General features: G+C 41.2%; 1 protein-coding gene across 2 annotated transcripts in view; it reads right to left on the reverse strand.

The window, feature by feature from the left end:
- The window catches only part of tle5 (TLE family member 5, transcriptional modulator), a 54,709-nt gene extending 41,759 nt beyond the window's left edge, over window positions 1-12,950 (reverse strand). For both annotated transcript variants that reach the window (XM_061738177.1, XM_061738176.1), the window contains exon 1: window positions 12,058-12,950. In XM_061738177.1, the coding sequence (XP_061594161.1) occupies window positions 12,058-12,084 (27 nt within the window). In that variant the 5' untranslated portion in view covers window positions 12,085-12,950. The remainder of the gene's footprint in view (window positions 1-12,057) is intronic.
- Window positions 12,951-14,569: the final 1,619 nt, after the last annotated feature.

Here is a 14,569-nt window from a genome sequence, read left to right on the forward strand (position 1 = left end):
TGCAAAAGCAAATTACTGATTAATTAAGTGAAATCACTTAGAAAAAGACATTTCCATTCTTTCTGTGTGACAAGTGGGACTTTCATGTTGGATCTGTTTTTCAGGACCCTCATTACACTCTAATCCTATAAGTATTTTGGGATTACGCCTTATTTAAGTATACAAACCTCAGTGGAACAGTTCTCTCTGCTACCATTAGGGGTATGTATGCATGAAGCTAGGAAGAACTTTTGTGTGAAAGTGTGGATGAAATAATGCTACCACTTTAACAGACTGACAAAGCCATTAATGTTACATATCCCCTGTCTGAAAAAGGCTTTTATACATTCTTCACACTGCCTTCAAATGCCAGCCTTTGGGAAAGACTATTTAAGACCTTTGCCACCAGGCTAATCTGTTTCATGAATACCCATACCTCCAGCATCTGCTTCATCAGTCTGTGCCCATACAAATGCTGAGGCATTCATGAATAAAAGTCACACAGCCATCTGACAATGAGTTAAATCCACTGTTATGAAAATTAAATGCCATGTCATTCAGCAAAGCACTGCGTTAAGCAGAGTTTATGCTCACGGCTGTCACTTGTGTTGCTGTCTTGTTACGGATGGCCAGGGATCAACAAGTAGAGCAGATTGTGCTCTAACCGGAAGGTTGGCATTGTGCATTTCAGCACCCATAAAGTCCCAATTGCTTCTATCAGATTTTTAGAGAGAGTTTAACTTTTCAGCAAGCTTCAGCCCATCAAATTGATTACACAGCTAGTGCACCGAGTGGGAAGAAATTTGATTGGAAAGTTATTGGTATAATGAAGGCACAAACAGCCACTATCAAGTGTTGCTCCAAAGCTGCTGGGTGACTGAGGTGTTACTGTTCTTTGGCACATCAGCTGTTGGGGATTATGTAATACACAGACTGAATGGTGCCTGACTAAAAGTTATCAATGAGTCTGTCTGATAACTAGTTAAGTCAGGAAATGACTTTAAAAAAAATGATTTCATTTCAGAAAGGAAAAAAAGAAGAAGCAAGGGGTACACTAGAGGTGCACCTGACAATCTTTGTCATATTAATTCTTCATTTCAATGCATCATAAATTACTTATTTTCCACATTGAATTCTTCGTTTTTCATACCAGAGCACTGCCAAAGGCTCAGAAACAGGACATAACCAAGAATAGTCCACACTTCATATTGTTTCATACATTTCTACGGCTTCCTCCAAGTGACAACAACCCTAAAACATACACAGCACAGTGGGGCAAAAAAGTATTTAGTCTGACACCAATTGTGCAAGTTCTCCCACTTAAAAAGATGAGAGAGGCCTACAAATTTCATCATAGGTTCACTTCAACTATGAGAGACAGGATGGGGGGAAAGAATCCAGGAATTAATAGAAAATGGAAGACATACAAGACCACCGATAATCTCCCTCTATCTGGGGCTCCACGCAAGATCTCACCCTGTGGGGTAAAAATGATCACAAGAACGGTGAGTAAAAATCCCAGAACCACACAGGGGACCTAGTGAATGACCTGCAGAGAGTTGGGACCAAAGTAACAAAGGCACCATCAGTAACACACTACGCTGCCAGGGACTCAGATCCTGACGTGTCCCCCTGTTTAAGACAGTACATGTCCTGGTCCGTCTGAAGTGTGCTAGAGAGCATTTGGATGATGCAGAAGAGGACTGGGAGAATGTTATAGAGTCAGATGAAACCAAAATAGAAGTTTTTGGTAGAAACACAACTTGTCATGTTTGGAGGAGAAAGAAAGAGTTGCATCCAAAGAACACCAGACCTACTGTGAGGCATGGGGGTGGAAACATCATGCTTTGGGGATGTTTTTCTGCAAAGGGACCAGGACGACTGATCCGTGTAAGGGAAATAATGAATGGGGCCATGTATCGTGAGATTTTGAGTGAAAACCTCCTTCCATCAGCAATGGCATTGAAGATGAAACGTGGCTGGGTCTTTCAGCATGACAATGATCCAAACACACCGCCCGGGCAACGAAGGAGTGGCTTCGTAAGAAACATTTCAAGGTCCTGGAGTGGCCTAGCCAGTCTGCAGATCTCAACCCCATAGAAAATCTTTGGAGGGAGGTGAAAGTCTGTGTTGTCCAGGGACAGCCCCAAAACATCACTGCTCTAGAGGAGATCTGCATGGAGGAACGGGCCAAAATACCAGCAACAGTGTGTGACAACCTGAAGACTTACAGAAAAGGTTTGACCTCTGTAATTGCCAACAAAGGGTATATAACAAAGTATTGAGGGGAACTTTGGTTATTGACCAAATATTTATATTCCAATATAATTTGCAAATACATTCTTTAAAAATCAGACAATGTGATTTTTTACATTTTTTTTTCATTCTGTCTCTCATGGTTGAGATATATCTGTGATGAAAATTACAGGACTCTCTTATCTTTTTAAGTGGGAGAACTTGCACAATTGGTGGCTGACTAAACACTTTCTTGCCCCACTGTAGATGTGGGTTTGCGAAGCACCTCTACATGGTTACAGAACCATGTTCAAGTCTTGCATTCTGGCATGTCTGTCATCAGTGGCCAGGCTGGTCCAATCAAGCCACCTACTGTGGAGCAGCTTTGTTCCAGCACATTGCACCGTCCTGCTTAAGGGAGGGGCAACTCAATCCACCATCACCCTACTTTCTTCCCTTCTCCCACATTCCACTTTGAGAAATCCATTGCTGAACTGATGCAGTTCCCCACCCCACACCCCTCCCACACACAAAACACACAATCTGTGCTTTCTTGATTGCATATGAGCATGCATGCAAACACCCATAAGCACAACTCATTACCATTTAATTTTTTCCTCTCTTCACAAGCAACATCTTTAAGCCACAAACAGAGACAAACACACACACTAATGCAAAAGAGGCATAATGTATACAGACAGCAAAAGATTTTCCCACACAAATAAAGCTGTCAATTCTTAGGAATTTGTGAAATGACGGCATATACTGAATTCCACCTCCAAATTGACATGCAGGCAGTGTCCATAAATGCAGCAAAAACACAAATACACAGATTCGCATTAGTATGCTCCGCAGATGTGAGAAAGCTAAAAAAACAAGGAACAAGTAAACTGGCATATGTTATGATTTATATTCATGTGCTTTCTGGTAAATTTGTTTTAGCACTTAATTTAAGGCAAAGTGACCCAAGCTGTGAAGGAAGTGCAGAAATAAATCAACTTGGATAAAATAAAGAATACAAAAATCCTACCCAACTGTAACTCTTGATTGTAAGATCAAATGTTAGTCATTTTGTGTTAATGTCGTGTTTAACGTTGACTTACAAAGTCAAATTTGTATTAAATTATTGTAAAAACAACCACATTGTCATAGTTCATTATTCTATTTTCGCCAAAATTACCAAAGAGCCCCCCCCTACTCATTCTATTATAAGCACAATGTGAAGGATCTATAAAGCGATTGGTCAATACAGTTCTGCATAATTGATAGATCAGTGTGATGTTTTCTTGCACCAACATTTTTTTCTAACTTAAAGGCTGGGTTATGGTGTGTATTCAAACTTTCTGCATTTTATTGAAAAAGTATGACAAATTGCTTTTATTTTACCATGCTTTAACAATTGAATGCATGTTACATTATCATGGTTGATAACTGCTGATGTTAAGACGACAGAAAGGACTCAAAAAAGGTCAACCAGACACAAAGGCACTCTTTAGACCTGGTATTAACGTCAATCCTGAGTGATCCGGTGCAAAAATGTAACTAGGACGCATTGAGATCATATCACTTCAACCAGATAGAACCCAAAACTGTCTGTGTTGTTTTGATTTGGCATCAAGTACAAAACAAGTGGGAGCCACAGCAACTAAAACCAACACACCACCATGTGTTGTTGTCGCTCACCGTCTGTTCCTAAGTTCCCCGAGTTCTTATTTCAATTTCAGGCAGACAGGAAAGGTGTCCTTGATCTTTTTTCCAGGGGACTAAGCACAGTTTGGTGGATTGCTGCCTAAAAAGCAACAAAATGCAATTGGTCTTTGCAGCCGGATGTACATGCATGTAGGGCGGGGGAGTGAGATCTGATAGCAAGTTGTCACTTGAGACGCATGTGGAGACAAGTTATTGCCAAGTGTGAACAGAAATGGGTGGTTTATGCTTTTTTTATAGAACTGGCAACATATATCCACCATTGCTAAGAACCCTAAGTCTTAATCTCTACCGTAGCCTGACTTACACCGCCCCACTTACACCACGTAACAGTACATCGCGTAGACGCAGACCGCAATAAATGTCACTTGGTTTGTTTTGTAGTGTTGCTGCAACATAATTCCAGTTACTACTACTAGTTTATCATTTTCAAGCCAGTTACAAAGACAGATTACTACAATTCTAGCAATTAATTTTCTCAGTGTTTATTAGCTCCAACTTACATAAGATATGCTTTATTTGCTCTGTTGGTATGACTGAGCCGTATAAGAAAGTAAACAAGAGCACAGCTATGGAACCCACATCACCACTTTTGTTGGTGTAATTACAGTGACAAAAACAAGGCCAAGTATAAATGAAAACAAAGACATAGGTCTTATTCATAGGATACGTGCACACTCACTAAGTAAAACCATAAATCACACTTAAGAGCGGTCTGCTTAAGATTTGATCACTCAGGACAGATGTTAAAAGCATAGACATTGGATAAAGACAATACAAAACATTTAACCAGTTTTCAGAACATTTGCTCAGAAAATGCACAATGTTTCTCATGTGAAAGAATCAAGGCATTGCCTCAAGCTGTTTCTAACTAAAAGGCATAAAGCAAAGTAAAATATTTCAAGATTTCCATAATGTTTGCTCACACCAGAAAGTGTGTGTCTGACAAATTTTCAGCTAAATCTTCTAAACTCTTTTCTCAGCGATTTAAAAACGTAGGACAAGGATTCCTTCCATCTGTCTCCGCCTCACATTATGCAAGTAAATGCAGTCTAGACTCAATTTTAAGGTTTTATTTTTATCTGTTTATTTTTAAAACAGCTTTATCAGGAGCTCATTGTACTTAAAATGAAATTCACTTATGTGCATTAAAATTCCTAATCTCAAAGAAGGTGAGAAAATGTTGTATATGAAATAATAGTATGGGTAAGTGGGACACCTGATCTGCACCTTATGCCACATTTTGACAGTGCTGTTTTTTATTTACTTAGAGATGATCCGTATGATTCTTGATGTGTCAAATTAAGATCATCCACAAGAGATGGATGAATCTTTGAATAGAAGTTAATCAGATCACCAATCCCTCATTTAAAAGTGTCATATGTCTTCTCTAGCAACTAAATTCCAAGTTGTGTGTGTGTGCGTGTGTTCAAAAAGACAGGGGTTTTACCAGTCTACACCCCTCCTTTTCAACCAGACCCAAAGCATTTTGCCAATCGTGCACTATTGTCTTTCGCAAAAACCCACATCACCTGTGACCCAGGGCCTCAACTCAAGCACTTAAAAGCATGGTCTCCTGCAGGTTTGTGTTTTTTTGGGTGCGTTTGTCTGTGTGCGTGTCCGTGCGTGTGAGAGGAGTGCTGCAGGACCACGTTTGTCATGCTAATCAGCTGGCCTAACCTCAAGAACCCAGACATCTGCAGCCCCGCGTGTGTCAAGCCCCACATTCAATTTGTTCCAGAGATACAAAAAGGAGATAAGACCCTTGAGGCTGGTAGGAATATCTGTGCGTGTGCGTGTGTGTGTGTGTGTGTGTGTCTGCTCTTGTTGTGAAGGGGGGGGGGGGGGGGGCTCTTATTCCTATGCATGCACTGGAACAATAATTACCTTCAGAGGATAGCCACAGTTGATTTTTATGTTTCTTTCTTGCTTTCTCCTGTGTCTGAGTACACACGCAAACCCACACAAGTGTCTTGTACCCCCAATCAAGGAAGTGTGTGTTTGTGTGTATGTGCAGCAGAGCAATGGAACAGGGGTGGGGGGAGTTTGTTTAATGGGCGAGACAGGGGACCATGGGGATTAAACTCCCCCCAACTGGAGGCTTTAGAGGAAAGGCTGGGGGCTGTTCTGTTAATTCAAGTGGGCTTAATAATGCCTGTGCACCCACTGCCCCTGACCCTCCCACCACTACATAAGATCTGGGAGGAAGCACATGATAAAGAGAGACAAGGAAGAGGTGGGGGATGTGTGTGTGTGTGTGTGTGTGTGTGTGTGTGTGTGTGTGTGTGTGTGTGTGTGTGTGTGTGTGTGTGTGTGTGTGCGCACACAACCTGTGGACATCACTGCAGTCAAGCATGAGCTCGAGGGACTTGAGAGATTTCCCCTCCATATTACTCACGCTACTCTCTGGCTCTGGCACAAAGTCTTTCTGTTGTTCCACTTTCATGCCACAGCCAGCTTTGTTGAAGCTACATTAGGATTAATCAACGCCCAAAACAATATGGCAAATGCTGTCAACTGGGTCAGGCACTGTGCCACGATCAAATGAGGCTTTGAACTGTGCCCATAACATGCGGGTGGGGGAGTGGGGGGTAAGATGTACAAATTCTAATACAAACCCCCCCCCCCCAAAAAAAATTGTGCAAAGCTAGGTTTTCTTTACCGTCTCAAATACACCACATCACTGCTGCCTTATAATAAGGATTTGGTTTGTAAGAATAAATCCGGCTACATTGCTATACATTTTCCAAAGTGGTTGGATGCGAGAAAGCAAATGTCAGAAACGTTCAGTCCAGACTTATTGTGGAGTTTACCCAGCCAGCTCCCCAGTGCGGAAAATGACGGAGTGAGACCATGTGTGAATACAGCATGTAATCCTCTGCAGAATTCATGGTGAATGAGTGTGCTGATAACAGTTGCCGCTTTATACTCTTTTCAGCTTGGCTGTATGTTACTTTCCGCTCACTTGCTGATATACTGCATGTGCCAAATACATATAATATTGCTACGAACCAAAAATCTGTCAACATAATAAGTAGGTAGGGAGTCTCACTCACCAACGTGCTGGAACAACATGCTACTACTGTCATGGTTCATGTGCATTACACCCTGCTATATCTCCAGAATTGCGAGGTGCTTTTGGACTGAAAGACCTGATTCATTGTTTTTAAAACCATCTGTCTGTATTTTTTTTTAGCTTCTAGTGTGGTGTAATAGCTAAGTAGCAGAAGCCACCTGTGGGTGAGGACTACATCTGCCATGCTGATTTTAATTCCTAGGACAAAAATTGGAAGCCCTTTGGTCCAAATGCACCTTTTTTAATAGTTGTGTGACTCATCTCCTGCTGAAGATGTGCAACTGTGAAGTGCATGCAAGAACAGGTACCCCATCCACAGGTACCCCTCCACCCCATCCTTAGCCCTATCAGCCGCAGTGTCTCCATTACACTGTAGTGCCACACAAAAATCGTCGGCCCATTTATTGTTTTTTCTTGTAATCTCCATTTTCATCAAATTTACTCGCAGCAAAATGTTTCTGGTCCAAATGGTTGAGTTGAATTCACATGATTTATGTTCACGTACGAAGGCTAAACATAATTTAGAAATCCAGATCAGTCGAGACATCCTGCCAGGAGGTTGCCGTTTGCTAATCTGAGTACCTCTACTACTACAGAATGTTTTTTGCCCCGTAAAGATTTCTAAAGGCCACTTTGCAAAGCTGCTCCTGGTAATGGAGACACACGTCAACAATCTAGCCCTGGAAGACCTACCCAGGACCCCTGCTAATGGAAATGCACCTTAAATTATTTGAACAAGCAACTCGCAAGTTTTTGCATCTGTTTGCCTTTCCTCTAAATCCGTTTTTTACGCCTCTGGACAGACCATATTAGCAATAGCTGACTCAATGAATGTGAAAACGGATGGAATGAACAAGCTGAACAACATTTGAAACAAGCTCTACCAGACTTGGCAAGGCCAGCAGGAGCTCCAAACGAACTGTACTGGGACCCTTGACTAGCTGACACTCAGCCAACTGAGCATGACCAGGGAGTCCTCGGGACTCCGTCAGAGCTGCCCTTCCAGGTCAACCCAGACCTGGGGGTCAGTACAATTAACAGGACGGAACTTGAATACTCCTTACGGTGATACTTGGACACGTCATCAGTGATTGACCCGGGGTCACAGGGTGTTTCAGGTCTTTAACAATCATGCACCCTCACCCGGGCGACCCAGCCGGGGGTGATCAATCCCCGGCTTGTGTCCAAGTAGCGCACCACGGACCCCCCCCCCCCCCCTACGGATTCACAGCCACCGCGAGGCCTTTTCTGCGGCCTCGAGGATGTTCTTGGTGGCTCTCCTCAACTGCAGTCCTCTAACTCCAAGGAGTTTGAGCACTCTCTGGAGTGAATGTCCAGCGAAACCTCTGCACCCGATTTCGACTGGCTCGCAGCGGGCTCTCCAGCCATTGCTCCGGCACTCTGTGGTGCGCTCAGAGTATTTGGCCCTCTTGCGCTCATTGGCCTCATCAATCCGGTCCTCCCAGGGAACCGTCAGTTCCAGCAGGACCACTTGCTTGGTGGACTCCGATGTTAATACCATATCTGGGCGGAGTGAAGTGGCAGCTATGTTAGCTGGGAACTTGAGTTTCCTTCCCAGGTCAACTTGGAGCGGTAGCGAGGAGTCCTCGTGTGGAGTTTGGCTGGTGTTTTGCCTTCTGCCCTGCTCTAACAAAGTTAAACAAGTTATATGTTTAAAAAAAAAAAAAAAAAGACGATGCTCTGTTACATTTTTATTCAAAGCTCAGAAGTCAAGTTTACTGAAAGGGCTAAGTAGCTAAAGTGGTGACAGCTAGCCATTAAGACAGCAAACCATCTTGTACTACAAAAAAAAACACAAGACATAATAAGTCCCCATAACTGCAAACTCTCCAAAAAGAAAAGGAAAGAAAAACAACCGTAAATGACGGATCGCTCTAGTCTAGAGTTCTGAACCCGCTGTCATCAGTCAGTGTTTTCACTTCTGATAGAAGTCAAGAAGGATCGAAAATATGATGGCTAATAATGAAAACATAATATAATCAAACAAATCCAAGCCAATGCCATAATAGTGTAGTGTAGCGTCGTGCTATCGCTGTTTGTCTAGTATGTTCACCATCTCCATTTCCAATTAACTATGATTCACTAGACAAGGGCTAGCACTCCTACATGTCGAATCAGCCAAAATGAACGCCGATGCAGATGCCGACAGACGACTGCACGGGACACACCAACCCGACTTGAGTCACAGACCTCGCCCGACTGCCCGACGGCCCATTATTGGGTTAGTGTGTCTTGGCTTTAACAGTGCAAAGGTGCGCTTCTCAGCTTCCAGAATCTGTTGGATAGCGTGTATGGCCAGAGTTACGGTATTTCAAAGAATGTGTCTCGATATCTGGAATTTAGCTGAATACCCTTTCCTTAAAGTGTCCAGTGATGGACTTGTGAGTGCCCTTCCTCTCACCCAGCAGCTGGGATAGATCCCAGAAGACTCTCATGACCCTGAATAGGACTGAAACGGGTACGGAAAATTAATTAATTATTGAATGACTAATCATTTTAAAATTACTGGGATGATCTTGGAGAGAAGTGCACCTGAATAGAAAATAAACAAGAAAAACAGTACATGTACCTTTTGCTTTAGCACTTACAAATGGTTTTGTAGCAGAGAAGGCAGCTATTTTTGTGCACTCCTGTTGGAAAATGCCCTAATAGGCTAATATGCACCGATTTAACCAAAATAGAATGACACACCCAAGAAAAAATAAAAAATAAAAATCCCTAAAAGTGATAAATCCATATCAAGTAGCTGCTATCCAAACAGAGAAAAGCCCATTATCAGAGAAGTGAATGTGTCTCTTGTGTATAAATACAGAACAGCTAAAAGCAGATTATCCTTTGCCATTATGCCTTTCACCGACATTTTAGAAAGGGTCTCAGTAAAAAGCAATAACATTATGATTTAAACAGGAAATGCCTTGATATAATTTAAATAAAACTTGAACACACATCCCCACCACCGCCCATTCAACTTCATCCATGTCCTCTGGTGCTGTAAATTATACATATCTGGATTCTTAACTGAGTATATCCATTGTGTAAATGTAATGTGGATTGGAACTTTAATGCCAATGTTCCCTTCAATCTGAGAAAAAGGAAAGCAAATATCAGAGCAGATTCTGTGGGCACTGAGCAAGCTTGAAAGATCTATCATTTATCATTATGAGGCAGTGCTTTTGCTCTCTCATCCTCCAGCTCCTTATCTTTGACACTCATATCTATATAGCTGTCACACTTTCTCCCCATCCTTGGGCCGCTGTGACAGTAGCTGCAGTTATAGACAAGCAGTATTTAAAGATGGAAGACACGTTTGCATGTACAGTAGTACATTTACATGTAAAGCCGTGGATGCTGGGGCATAGCGCGCAGGTGTATTTGTCTGAGGTTTGGAGAGAGGCTGGCTGTAGTCATTTAAGACTGAAACAGATGAAACTCTGGTAAAAAAAACCTGCAAAATTCCACAAGCTCCATTTTTAATCCTGTGGCCTGGGGGTCTTACTACCCAAATCAAGCAGCACAACTGCACTCAATTGGATTAGAGAAATAAAATTCAGGCAGTGTTGGAGTGGCCCAGCTGCTATCACCTGGAAAAAGATAAATGAAGCTCCAAGCCATCAGGAGGTGAGTTTCCCACCACTTCAACCAAAAGAAAAAGGTGTTGGTTTGAATTTTGTCCCATATTAACGTTACACTTTGCTGATCTCTCTTTTCAGTAGGCAATTCATATGTAACAAAACCCAGCCCAAACGTTATACTTCACTCGATAGGGCTTCACTTTCAGAAATGATGACGATCTTCATATTGGATAGTGAGTCATTATGATTACTTATCAATTATGTTTGTCAAACTCACTGAAATAAACCACTGAGATAATTGCCATTTAATATGTATCTATATTACAAAATTGCAGCATAAGAGTTATACACAAAGATATACCGCACACTGCACTTATTTCAATGATCTGACGAACCAAACTGAAACCAAAGGTTCCCGAATCTTCGCATCCCATTTCTTCATTGGAAAGCACCACAGCACAAACGGCCTGTCACATATACCGACTGCCAAAGGGCAAAGCATTCATGTCACAAGACATTTAGGCCTTTGCTTCAGCAAACAACTCTCAACTCCTTCCAGTGAAAAAAAAATGGGATCAAAATGGTGAAAGGGAAAGAAGGAGCACAATAAATAAAACCTCAACAACATTCTTACTCTTTATAAGCCTGTGCAGCATTTGCCCAAATACCTCATATATATATATATATATATATATATATATATATATAAATATAAAATCTCCTCTTTCTGGAAGCCAGGTGAAACATTATGCAAATCTTACAAAATAAAAAAGCAATAGAGGCTAGGAAATGTAAGATGTGGGCTGAATAGTTCTTCTGTGACAAGTGGCAGGTTCTGCCAGTCTCTGAACATGAATGTTTGACCAATGGGCTAAGCGCCCACACCACTGATGAATGCATGCCCTGGACTGAGTTTCTGTTACCATGGAAACTTGAGATTTAGAGGAACAGAAATATGCGCATTTTTCCAGTCATAAAAAAAGAAAGAAGAAAAAAAAAAAGACACCCACCTGCTTGTAACAGTCTATGAACAGCACTGTTTTTAGTCAACGTGTATCTCGGTGAAATGTTATAACAGGAATACAGCAGGTTTATATCTGCTTCTGGTGTGAAACCAAGTGACAGATAAGAAAAAAAAGAAAGAAAAAAAGAAAGGAAGAAAAAGACACGAAGGCCTTTGTGCTTGAAATGTGACAAGGTCCATTTGAATTAGTTGACTCAGATGTGGACTTGAATTCTGGAAACAGTTTTGAAAAAACAAAACAGAAAACGTCCCAATCCCACAAAGTCTGTCTCCAATCACCTTCTGCAGAACTTAACCAGAACTCAAACGATGCAGATATAAACCTACACCATCCCATTAAAAAAAAAAAAAAAAAGTCAAATTATAAGAAGTTACATGCGCCATTTCCTTTCGTAATGACAAACCTGAACATTGTTCAAAATATCAAATCCAGAAGTACTCACTGAGTGTCTTGATTGTGGAAACATCATGTCAGTTCCTTGTTTGTTGGCGTCCTTTTCCAAACACGACTTGCGGTGCGGCCGGTGTTTATGTTTCTCTCTGGCGTCGGTCCTTTTGTCTGAAGAAGCGAGAGCCGCAACAGAGGCTGAGCCGGACTACGAGCTAGAGGCAGCTGCTGGACCCGCACAAAATAACCCCAAACAAAAACAAAAACACAAAAAAGGGAACGAAAAATCTATAAAAATGTAGACTGGATATATAAGTAACAGACCGAGACGAACGAGTCCGTGCGTTGCGTGAGCGATGCGGGGACATTCAGCTTCACCTGTCCCGAGTCGGCAGGCAGGAAACCAGCATTTTCTGGTTTTCTGGTTTTCAGGGGGTTCTGGTTTTCAGGGGTTTCTGAGCAGGCTTGCTTCTGCAAATGATTCAGTCCAAATGATTCATCGCTGCTGCTGCTGCGAGCTTTCTTTCGGCACGTAAATTAATACCGCTGTACACGAGGAGGCGCGCCTGCGGGGGAGATGATGTTTCCTTCTTTCCGCCCGTGTGTTTACCTTTCAGCTATTTCAATTCAACGTTTTTAGATCACCTTAAACCGCTGGAAATGAAAAAAAATGAAAAAGGAAATTTAATTGTGAGAGATAAAAATATATGCGTTTTTTTTTTTTTTTCTAATGTAATCCCCGTTTCGGCCAAACGGCAGCAACTTATCCGCGGAAAATACGTCAAGACGTCAAAAAATCGACTTAAAAGTGAAATGTCCGCCGGCTTCAGTGAAACTCTCCGCGTTTATCCCTTGCACCGCGCTGGTCTCGGCGGCCAGTGGATTTCAGGCAGCGGCGAGTGAAGCCGGGAAGTCAGTCAGTCAGTCGGTCGGTCGGTCCGTCCCTGCATGGAGCTGAGCGGAGCTGAACGCCCCCACGTAGAACCTGCAGACTAGACGCGCTGCGAGCAGATCTGCACGCCGAGGATCTGTCCCAGCAGGCCGGTGTCTGAGCCAGCAGCGCCCCCAGAGGACAGAGCTGCACCGGGAGCAAATCAATGCAACTCGCTAATATACGGTAATACATGTAGTTTGTGCCTACAGGACTGTCTCAGGCTTCAGGTATCATGGTTTACAGCTTAAGAAAACTCAAATATCCTATCTCAAAAAATTAGAATATTCTGGGAATCTTAATCTTAAACTGTAAGCCATAATCAGCAATATTAAAATAATAAAAGGCTTGCAATATTTCAGTTGATTTGTAATGAATCCAGAATGTATGACATTTTTGTTTTTTTTTAATTGTATTACAGAAAATAAAGAACTTTATCACAATATTCTAATTTTCTGAGACAGTCCTGTATGTGGGTTTGTAAAAGGGGTAAACTGTCTAACTGTTTAAACTGTTTGTTTGTTTGTTTGTTTGTTTGTTCATTTCAGTCATTTCCAAATTAAGAATTCAAATACAAAAGAAATGAAAGAAAGGAAAACAACAAATAAACATGAAGTTAATGCTAATATTGCATTAGACCAAAGTATATAAACAAAACAAGACCGAAAAGGTGTAGGCTGAAGCTTAGCTTATTACGCCTACCCATTTATAATCAATTTCTGTCAGCTCCTACACATACCGATGCAGAGCAGTAAATCAATTAAAAGAAAAACATTTCATATACTTTTTGTATATTGAAAACATTCAATATACTGCATAGACATATTATCTATTTAAGTTACACACTTACATAAAGACTCATACAATATATTCTTCAATATTTTTTTAAATATTTGGTATGTACTGGACTCTTTAATTTCCATTTCCAAAACATTCCACAGATTAACCCCACAAACTGAAACACATCCATGTTTGACATCCGTTCTGCTCTTTATTTTTGTGAACATACAGCTTCCTCTCAGTTCATATACTTTGTTTTTGCTGAAACAGCTTCTGGATACAGTGTGGTAATAGATTATTATAAGCCTTGTACATCAACTGTGATATTTTGAAATCAACAAATTCATTAAATTTGAGCATCTGACAATTAATAAATAATGTATTTGTCGGTTCCCGATAATCAGCTTTGTTGATAACTCTGATTGCTCTTTTTTGGAGCAAAATAATTGGATTCATGATTGTTTTGTATGAATTCCCCCAACACAGCATGAGTGCAGACACCACTTAGACCAGGGGTCCGCAACCTTTATTATCAAAGAGCCATTTTGCCCCCGCTGCTACAAAAAAAATTGTCGGGAGGCGCAAGAAATAACAGAGATTTTAAAAGTTTTCATCTTTTATTTATTTTAGCTGTTACAACCCCTAAATATAACAACAGAAGTGCAGTGTGCATTTGTAGGTGTACTTTGAAGTAAAATAAACTGAACTGTAGGCCTATTTCAGTCTATATTTGTGTAAAAGTACAATAAAAACTACCCCACTTTAATATAAATAAAACATTTAGCTGCAGGTTAGCAGCTTTAAAAATAAATATAGAAATAAAGAAATTAAAAAGTTCTTTTAAAATTAGATGGCA

This window comes from Cololabis saira, chromosome 13 (genome assembly GCF_033807715.1).
Source record: "Cololabis saira isolate AMF1-May2022 chromosome 13, fColSai1.1, whole genome shotgun sequence".
In the NCBI taxonomy this organism is placed as follows: domain Eukaryota; kingdom Metazoa; phylum Chordata; class Actinopteri; order Beloniformes; family Belonidae; genus Cololabis; species Cololabis saira.